The sequence below is a fragment of the Accipiter gentilis genome, chromosome Z (genome assembly GCF_929443795.1).
Source record: "Accipiter gentilis chromosome Z, bAccGen1.1, whole genome shotgun sequence".
Classification (NCBI taxonomy): Eukaryota; Metazoa; Chordata; class Aves; order Accipitriformes; family Accipitridae; genus Astur; species Astur gentilis.
Window position 1 is genome coordinate 7446358 of NC_064919.1, and position 10340 is coordinate 7456697.

At 38.3% G+C, this 10340-nt stretch overlaps 1 protein-coding gene across 4 annotated transcripts in view; it reads right to left on the reverse strand.

Annotated features, from left to right (window-relative positions):
- Positions 1–1321: 1321 nt before the first annotated feature.
- Positions 1322–10340, reverse strand: part of VCAN (versican) — a 108714-nt gene continuing 99695 nt past the window's right edge. For 3 of the 4 annotated variants that reach the window (XM_049794532.1, XM_049794533.1, XM_049794530.1), the window contains 3 exons: positions 4350–4494; positions 3013–3195; positions 1322–2537 (listed from right to left, as the gene is read on the reverse strand). In XM_049794532.1, the coding sequence (XP_049650489.1) occupies positions 2407–2537; positions 3013–3195; positions 4350–4494 (459 nt within the window). In that variant the 3' untranslated portion in view covers positions 1322–2406. Of the gene's footprint in view, positions 2538–3012; positions 3196–3485; positions 3523–4349; positions 4495–10340 lie in introns of those variants that run through there. The other variant, XM_049794531.1, reaches the window with a different exon arrangement.

Below are 10340 nucleotides of genomic sequence, written 5' to 3' on the forward strand. Positions count from 1 at the left end.
AGGGTTTTTTATACATATGGTGAGAAAGTTCGCAAAGTGTTAAAATATATTTTCTGTTCTGTATGTTTCTGGTACAAGGAAGTGATGTGTAGAATACTGTATATTTATGAACAGAGCCTTGACTTATACAAGCAATAATCAACTTCAAAACATACAATGTATATCTTAAAATATCCCCTAGAGCTGCTCATATAAAGTCAAATCCAGCACCTACTAAAGTTCAGCCAGCTGACTCTCTTTGACTCCAGTGGGCACTTGACTAAGCCCATGATAATTGTGAAGTACCTGACAGTCTAATTGTATTCATATGAAAAAAATCACATTGCATAGATTTAAACAGGAAGACATGCAATAACAAGACAAGTCACAGTATAGCAAAACCTTGTTTCTTTGGTGAAACAGAAGCAGATATAAAAGTTACAAAGATTTTAGACTTTCATTCACAAAAAAACAGACATTCACATTATACACTATACAAGATAATAATATAAATAGAGAAAAGTATTATGTGCATTGTTTGGGGGCGAGGGGTGGGGAATGAACCGGCCAACACAGTGACGCACTGCCACATTGAACGCATAAAGATTGGGTACACTTGATGGAGCAGTCACTGCAATTTTTTAAGAGATGCTGTCTGGAGCTGTAATTACTGTTCCCAATGAGCTATGGCAAGGTCACTCCATGGGCAGCTCTGCCTAGTACAAACTCTTACGTGTTGGCTGGGTTTCAATTCTTTTCCTTTCCCTTTCAACTTTTTTGCATCATATCCCCACACTAACACAAAGGCATAAACCTCCCATCTGTGTTTGTATTTGTAATGTTATTTTAAAAGGTATATCATAGGGAACTTACTGTTCTTTATTTTCACCTTTTCTTTTGTTTTGTTTTTTTGTTTTTTGTCCTGTGCCCAAAGGTGTGAAAGGCGCTTTGCAGAAATAACAGTCCTTTCTGTGGAGAGGTCGTTTCAAATGTTACCTTCTACATTTACTGTACACATCCAGGTCAGTCATCGAGCTGACCAGGGTAAGAAATCATAATAGAAAACTCCTACGTACACACTGCACCAACTACAACCTATAATCTCTTTGTGCACACACTTCTTTCTAGAAAGCCAAGATTCTGATTCTTCTGTAAGTCACACGGTTCTCACCCATCTAACCACAAACAAATGATCCTGTATAGCAGGAATTTTGTTCTCCAGGGAAATAGCAGTTGAACTGAAAGATGGTTCCAAAAGTGGAGCTCAGGGGCTAATACTGCACTGGCGAGCTCTTTTAATCTTCTTTGCATGGGTAAAATAACATCCAATAAATTAAATCAGTATGGCTTACTTCATTTATTTATGTACGCTTCACAGCTGCAGCATTCATACACAAACATTCATTACTTTATAAAAAGATTAAAAAATGGTTATATATACAAAATTATTTACTTTTTTGATTTTTGTTTGTTTTTTACAAAAAAAAAATCCCCCAAACACCAGGTCTATCTCCATTTTAGAATGCAGAGACCTGTAATATAGACCTTGTGGTTAATGTCGTGAAAGTAATTTTTTTTCCTTTTTTTTCCTTTTTTTTTTCTTTTCAAAAAAGTGGCCCTGGTTGATAAAGTTAATGTATTAGCACTTGGATTTTTACAGGCCCTCCTTGTCATACACAACTCCTCCATACAGTCCTTTCTCATGAATGGCGAAGCTGGAATGGAGAGCAGAAAAAAAGTTCCACATTGCAGTCCCTAGTTCATGCTTCATGCCACTTTTATGTGCTCTGTCTAAACTTTGCATCACATGGACACAAACTGTACCTTGGACAGAAATTGGCACAGTTGCCATTAAAAAAAAAAAAAAAAAGTCATGTCACTTGTGTGTTTATCTTCACCTGATAAGAGCAAATTTCAGTCAGTGAAGTTATTTCAACCATTTCCAGCCTAGGTAAACAACATAGAAACAATGTCATAAATGACTGAAGACCTCTGAGGCCATTCTAACCCATAAATATGCCTGAAATTAGTGTGACTTTTCATTTTATATACAGGATTTTAAAAACAACACACAATTAAACAACATTAAAATCATCTTATTTACATTTTCATTGGTGCTAAAATCGAGCTGTTTAAATATTGCAGAAGGCTGGTATATATCATAAAATGGTCCACACCGATGGCATATAGAAAACTAATAATCTTTATAGGCTGGAAATGGTTACCTTTTATCCCCATAAGCACTTCTCCTTTTTTTTTTTTTTTTTTAAATTTTCTGATAAACACCATAATTTTGCAAAATGCATTGTGAATACCGCAGTCCATAGTTTCAAAACAATTTGATAATACTCCCATAAGTGATAGAAAAGGCACAGAAAGTAATGACTTTGGCGGAAATGGTGGAAATCCCCATTCACCATTTAGCTCTCAGCGCCTTGAGTCCTGCCATGTCCTGATCCAGCGATGGTAGTGTTTTGATGAATTTAATGATGTTCCCTTTCCTGATGAAGAATGTTTATAGTAGTATTTCTTAGAGTAAGTCCTTTGGTATGTGGATGCTGCAATGAGAAGGACGAAAAAGGGGAAATTAATTTAAAATTATTTAACTATGACTGGGCTGGCTACACTTCACATTACAGTTCCATTTATTCTTGATTAATTAGAGGGTTAACAAATGAATAATTGGTACTATGACCACGTTACAGACAGGAGAAGCATCTCTTACACACACTTAGACCACAGTTACAGAAAGAATTGTTAGTATTATTAGGAACCTGTTGATTTCAGGGGCTTTGTAAGAGCATTGTTTTTCACTTCAAAAGAATCTTAGTGGCTTCTGTAAAAACAGAAGAGGAACATTTTCAATAGTTTTGGAGGCCTGGTGTTTTTTCCTACAGCTTGAGTGAGCAGTACTACTGTCATACTCTGTCATACCAGATTTGCACTTCTCTTAAACTACATGTTCATTACTTATTAATCTTAAATTAGTCTATTGCTTCTGATCCAGCACTGGTTTGGTTTCAAAGAACTCACGATTCATGCAAGTAATTTTAGGCATATCCCATCTTCCATTCCCTTGACACCGGATGGTTGGAATATGACGCTGGATGAAACCATCTTTGCAGTGATATCTAATAAGGGAGTTGATCTCATAACGAGGTTTCATCTTCCCAAAGGTCTTTGCATTTTCCACAACAGGAGGCTGACCACAAGCAACTGAAAGGAAGAGAGAACATAACCCAAAACATCAGGTTGTAAATGCACTTCTGAATATGGTACTGACCTCTAAACCCTCGCTAAGGGAAGATGTCAAGGGACTTCTGTTAGACTCCCAAGAGACATATCCAAATAAGGACGGGGAGATCAATCTTTTATGTAGTTCTCCAGTCTTGTAGACCAAATACAGTAATGATGAAAATTGGAAAACAGCAGACAGTACGGCTAGTATTGCCTTTGGGGTTTAAATTTCTGATGTAAATTTGAGCCAAAAAGGTTGGCATACTCACATAAAGAAGTGATTTTTTCACTGGAAAGCTGCAAAACCTGAAAATCAGTGAAGTTATTACAAGCATTTAAGAAAAAAGTCTCATTTTCAATACTTCTCATGTCTTCCTCAACAATAGACTATTTAAAAGCACTTAAAACTGATGGATCCTTCAATGCCCAGAGAACATATTAACAAAAAGTTGTAAATGGTAATCAGGAAACAATGGAGCACACACAAGATTTTGGCGGCTGCTTTACTTTCCCAGTCTGAAGAGACAGAGGCAATTCCTAAAGTATTTCTGTACAGCTCCTGGTAACAGTCAGGTTTCTAAGTATCAGCTTTAACAGTGTAGAAACTAAATGTGCTTTTCAGATTCCAGCGGTGCCATTAAACTAGTCGGTTTTGGAAAAGAAGAAGACAAAGTTCAACATTACTTGATGGGTGAAGAGTCAGCTCAACTGAAAACTAAAAGCTAACCACATACCAATGGTCATCTGCCTGCCCTGACTGCCTACCAGAATTCTGCTGCCCACATACTTCACAGTGATGCCATCGCAGGAAAGAAGAGTTGGCGATATTTTCATGGTATGCAAGTAAAGCAGGCCTGCCAGGTGCATGAATACCTGCTTTGCTGAGATCTGTACCTAAGAAGAAATTTGCCTGGTTTTAACCAAGAGTTTCAACTGTGTGCACTTTTGTTCCTGACTCAAGAACAGGTTAGCTAGAGATGTAATACGTGGATACAGATGAAGGATGACTTTGTGAGGCTAACTCAATTGAGGGCTCACTGTATTGGTCACCAGAAATCAGCTAGAAGTTGTCATTTTAACTTTATAAAACTGGAATTTAGAGACTTATGCTATTGTTACCGGAAAGTTTGTACCTGTTCCTTTCTTGCAGGTATAGGTAAGGTGATAATTGCATGGTACATCATTCCACTGCCCATTCTCATGCCATATTATAACAACACAGTCTTCTCCAGCAGAAAAGAAGCTGTCTGGCTGATTTGGTCGCCAGTTCTCATATTGCTGCAGAAAAGAGGAGCAAAACCATTATTCCCAGTGCTGGAATATATTTACATTCCATTTTACAGAAGAACAGACAATATTAACTTCGGTGAAGAGCAATCTCAATTGTTTGATTCTGGCTATTAAGCACAAACTAAACAAAGCTATATTTATAATATCCTCCCACTCTATTAACAGATTATATTAATGGGGACAAAAAAAATCTGATCTAACTTCTCACTTACTGTAAACTGATCTCAGATGAACAAAACAAAGTGACACATTTCAGCACAAGCAAAATCTGATCCTAATTGTGTTGAAACACACTCTTTCCTACATAGACAGACATGAAGTGGAATGCTAGGAAATGTAGTAAACAGCCTGTAACCCTTGTTAGTCCATGTCTACTAAATGGCAAATTACAGGCTACCTTCTCAGACTCAAATTATTTATTCTCTGACCTCATTTAATGAAGTCATTCAATGGGATGACGTGCAGAATTAGGTGTAAAATAAGTGAAGGTGTCAAAACGTGCCCCCAGAGCATTGCAGATTGATATTTCCATTAAAAAGGCCTAGGTGGCAGTCTGAGCATATACAGCAGCCTTTCAGCTTTGGAAATGATGATCCAAATTCTGCCCTCTGTAGAAAAACTAACTCCAGATATCTGTGAATATATATGAATAAAACCAGGAACTGGTACACCTGTTTTACAAGTAGAAACCTGATTGTTGGTATGTGACACACACAGAAAAAAGAACATTCAAATAGCTGAAAAATATCTCTAGCATAAAAAAATAGTTTCTTAGCCCTGCACCTGGGACATACATCTGGCATATCGATTTGGGCAGGCTCTGTCCTTTGGGATCCAAGCTGGCTCCATGTAGGTCTGCAGTTATTTAGCTCTACATCTCTGCAGCTTTCAGCTCTACATCTACCTAAGATATGTCCCTACCAGGAGCTGCAGATGCTGGCTGCTGGCAGGCTCACACAGCTCCATGCATGGGCTAAACCTGCATTTATTCCACTGTAGAATGGACTCTTTCAAGCATGGCTAAGCTCATCATTGCACAATGTCATTTTGGGATGAAAATTAGGGAGGATTCAGTCTGTTTCTCAATCAACAAGCAAGTAAAATAGAAACAAAGGGAGTGTCACACCGATTGAAAACCTGTGCAGTAGTCCTTGGTAGGGGACATATAGCCTACTGTCCTTGCAATCAGCAGAGGTGGGGTAATCTTTATCCCACTTCTTGTTTCAACTTGGTCCAAAATGAAGCACAGTAAATTGAGATTTGCATAATGTTATGTAAAGAAAAGCAAGAGAAGGTTAGGGAAACTATTCTTAGCGATTTTCTTTGGGATTTCTGTTGTGTCACTCCAAGAAGAATTTAATGAAGGATAAAAATAGATATCTGAAAGAACTGGAATTCACATAAATGCCAGACATTAAACAGGCAGCTAGCCCCTTGTATGGTCAAAATGACACAGTTTCTACAGTGCTTATATTTTCCTCAGTGCTTACATCTTTCTGTCTAGAGTGGGCCCATATAAATGTCATGAAAGTTTAGCTTTCTATTTTCTTAACTTTATGAAATAACCGCTATTCACTGCCTGGGTGAACACATTTTAGAAATAAAGTTAACATATCCCACACAAGTAGTATTTACCTTGCAATGAATCAAACTATGAAAAAACTGAGTTAAATACTTAACCTTTTCCAACCACGTGTCATCTTAACCATCACAGGTTTTAATTATCCAAGCAATTTAACAATCATGGTCTAAATAAATTCGTTCTGCACTGAATTTATTACCTCTAATAAAACATCCCCCTTTTTATGTGGAACTAACTTAATTCCATCTCTACCTTTCAGTGTTTAATAGTCCTAAACTACAATACACACTAACTCATTTACTCAAGTCCAGAATTCAGCATTTCACATTAGCTTATAAATCAGAGTATGAGTTTTGCAAGCACAGTAGCCAAATACCATACATATGAGTCAAAAGGGATCTGTGGTGGGGGGGGCTTCCTGCAACACCTAGTGCAAAAAAGAAAAGCAAGTTCTGTGTGTATCTCATGAGCCAGCGAGAAGGAAAATGAGGAGGAAGGAATATGCCTTATGCATGGTGTGTATTAATGTAATTAGGGTGCTCCAAGATCCCTTTTCCAAAAAGGGTATTTTGGAATGGCCACTGAGCCAAAGGTCTAACACCTTTCTATAGCAGAGCTGGTTAAGGATGCAGGAATCTGATTGGAAAAGGTCATGCTACCACAACATAGAAAGCTACTGCCCGCTAAACCAGAGATAGCTGAGTGACTGCACACACAGAAGGCTTAGGCTTGCTGATAGTACTGCCCCAGATACCTGCTCCATCTCCTCTACGTAGGGGGCTGTGATGCACCTTCCGGAGCACCACAAAGTATAAGGCATTGCAGGAAAATTGGTGTAGGCTTCACTCATGCTGCAGGGAAATCTGTCTGAGTGTTGCGGAGATGGGGTAAGCAGCAAGAAGTGATCACCTCTCACCTTCACCTCTGAATGTCTTACTACCCAACCCAGCTGAAAATTAAGATGTGCTAATGTAAGTCATGAGTGTATGCATGGTTGGTTACACTGCTCAGACAATGGGAAGCAATTTCTTAAGGTGAAGCAATCCAATAACCTTCAAGAATATGTCCAGACATACAGACACATAGAAAAATTAAACAGCCAGGTTAGTGATAGAAAATTTTGATCAATACACCCTGACAGCAAAAGAAAGACTTAAACAAGCCTTGCAGCTGTTTCTTGTGGAAATTATACTACAGACATGTTTGCTTCCATAGGGATCAGAGTGTGGGAATGAAGGATATTTAATGGCTATTGGGGGCGTGTGAGCTGAAGGTGCTCAGCAGCTTGCCAGCTCCCACCCAAAGCACATAGACTCCATATGCTCTTACTTGCCTTGCCATAATGACTCCAGAATATTTGTTTGCTTTGCTGGCAGGGCTACAGTGTAATGGTGAAGGCCAATCTAGGCCCTGTGGTTTATTCAAGAATGTCTGATATCCTCCAGCGTGACTTGCTGTTACCTCACATTTGATATCGTCATTGCACAGATTTATTTTGGCTGAGTAACTCTGATTTTGCTTGGGTTTAGTGCCAGAATTGCTTAGCAGAGGAAGTTCCAGACTGCTGAATTGCTTTCTTAGGTCTCCACCCAGCTCTTCTGTAGTTTTTCAATGCCTTATTTAGCCACTGATAATGGGATAACGATACAAAAAGATTCTCACAGTTTGAGTGGAATAAGTTGCTAGACAAATAAACTAATATTTTGTTTTCCTCTTACAGATACATTTTTGCATGACCATGAGCATGATTCTGTTTTTCAGTTACACTAGTCTAAATCAGGAGTGACTACACTATCTCCAGTAAACCTATATCAGCAAAAAATCAATGGGAAAGAACCAAATTGCATAAGTCACATATTGATTTGTACTGTTTGTTTTCAAAGGTATCCCTTACAATCTCTCATACCAAGTGTGCTAAGACTTCCCTACCCTTGCAATAAGTGGAGTAAGCATCTAAGATTCTCAGGTCATAATTATTCTGTTGAGAAACACTGCTCAAAATACCCTGAGTACAATTCCCTTTTCGAAGTGGCTATGTCATTTAAGATCCTTATATTTCAATGCATAATGTCTTTTAGAAAAGTATATTGTACAAAAAAAAAATAATTAACTTCAGTCCTTGGCAATATGTATCATTTAGGTTTGCTTAGTTTTTAAGATCATGTCCAAAAAAGATCAGGCATATTCACAGATGAGCCAAAACCTGCTGGCATCGTTCCAGCCACCCTGCTGCTAGGTTATATCTTCATGTAAACTGTCATTGTCTCAGCAGAGCAATGAAACTGCACTAAGGAGCACTGTGTTTGAATTAATAAAGCTCAGGACATCCTTTTGCCAGCAACCAAGCTTCAGTCAACACCTTTAGCAATATTCTTAGCTGTATCATGCATAAGATACGACTTATGTTTCTGTAAACCTAAATAGATTCAAATGCTAAGTTAATACATGAAAGAAAAGCTGCTATGACCCTTTTAGTCCTCCCTCAGCAGAAATACTTAACACTGCATGATCACACAGAGGGACATAAAAACCATCACTACCCTGTTTTTAAAGCAACATTACTATAACACATGTGAAGTTTTCCCGTGGATTAAGATGTAAAGCACTGCCTGACTGTACATTTTAGGACATATAATCTTAATTATGTACATGACTCAAAATGTATTTCAAAGGAGGTTTGGCCAGCTACACTTTTCTCCTCCAGCTATTAAGCATGCTTTGCTGAGATGGCTGTGGAGAGGGAAGTTCAAAGCAATGCAGGGGAGTGAAGCCTGGAAACACACACCTCAGGCTTGGGCAGACACCACTGCACCTGCCACTCTGCAAATCTCAGCATCCATAATGGCAAGACACTTGGGTGTTTTTTTATCAAAAAACTGTGGTTTCTGTGTAATCAGGCAACTGCAGGACCTAGCATTGGGGACAGGATTTTTGTCCCTGTACATTCATTTGGTCCTTTGGGAGCCACACCACTTGTCTGTCTTGCCATCATTTCAGGCTGAAAACTGGAACTCTTGTTATGCTCTTTATGCCTTTAATTATACTGTAATAATTAATTAATCTTTCTTGTACAGTGTTTTGTTGAAACCAAAGTCTGTGCTGGCACATTAGATTTAGTTGTTCTAGCTTTCTCTGGTAAAGATCTCTGAAAATTTTCCTGAAGAAAGAGGGTGAATAGTCCATGGGTTAACTGAGCTGCAGCTGAGATGGGATTCAGTTCTTCAGGCTTCCTACATGGCATTAGACAATGCACTTGACTGGCTGATTCCCAGTCTGTAAAACAGTGACAATATATTCTCTTCCCTCACAGGAGGAGCTTGGATGTGATGGTTACAAGAGCCCATGAAGACATGTTAAGTTCCACATTTTGGGGGAGGATTTCCTTATATGGCATTGAATTAATGCACAGCCATAATCTGCCAGTTGGGTGACATGCTGACTTTTCACATAAATTAAATCTAAGAAAGCCAGGATTATAGCAAGAACTGTAAAGCAGCTAACTTTATTAGCAACTCACTATTTTTTCTCATTCATATGGCTGCTAATTAAACTGAATGAGCATAGCCTTCCCATCATGAACAAGATCCTACCTTGTGGGAGATTTGTTATTTAAATTTTCAGATAACCAGCCTTATTTGAGAGACTCATTTCCTTATTAGTGAGTAAACCACTCAGTTCTTTCAGATGTTTGCACTGCCAAGCTGAATCCATGTGTAAGCAGTATCTCAGCTTTGTGACAATCATCTGGAAATTTCAGTCATTCCTTATCTTCAAAAGGCATACCAAGTGGCTGAGATCAATCGCTTGGATTTTGTATTCCAAAATAGTCAATGAGCACTGTGTTTAATGAAGCACAACAAAATGAACTACTGATGCAAACAAAACTTTACTGCTTGACCTCCTTAATGTGTAAAGGCAAATAATCTTCTGTACACAACTAAAGCTAGGAGATAATTTACTTGAAATACATCTGTTTAGATTTACAGGGTTAATGCTTTTCCTTCTGGGAAAAGGAAGAATGTTTTCAGCATGTTTGAATAAGTTTAAAGCACAAATCTGTCTTGGCACTTTTGGGGACCTGTAATTTCCAGTGTGATTTTTATTTTCATTGATTCTAGTTGCTTCCCTGTCTGATTGCTTCCTAATACAAGACTAATGAGGCAAATAAAAAAACCACAAGGACAGATGTAGGGACTGGCTGACTGGATACTTCATCATAAAGTGGAGCAACTCTTCCTGCCTGATATTTATC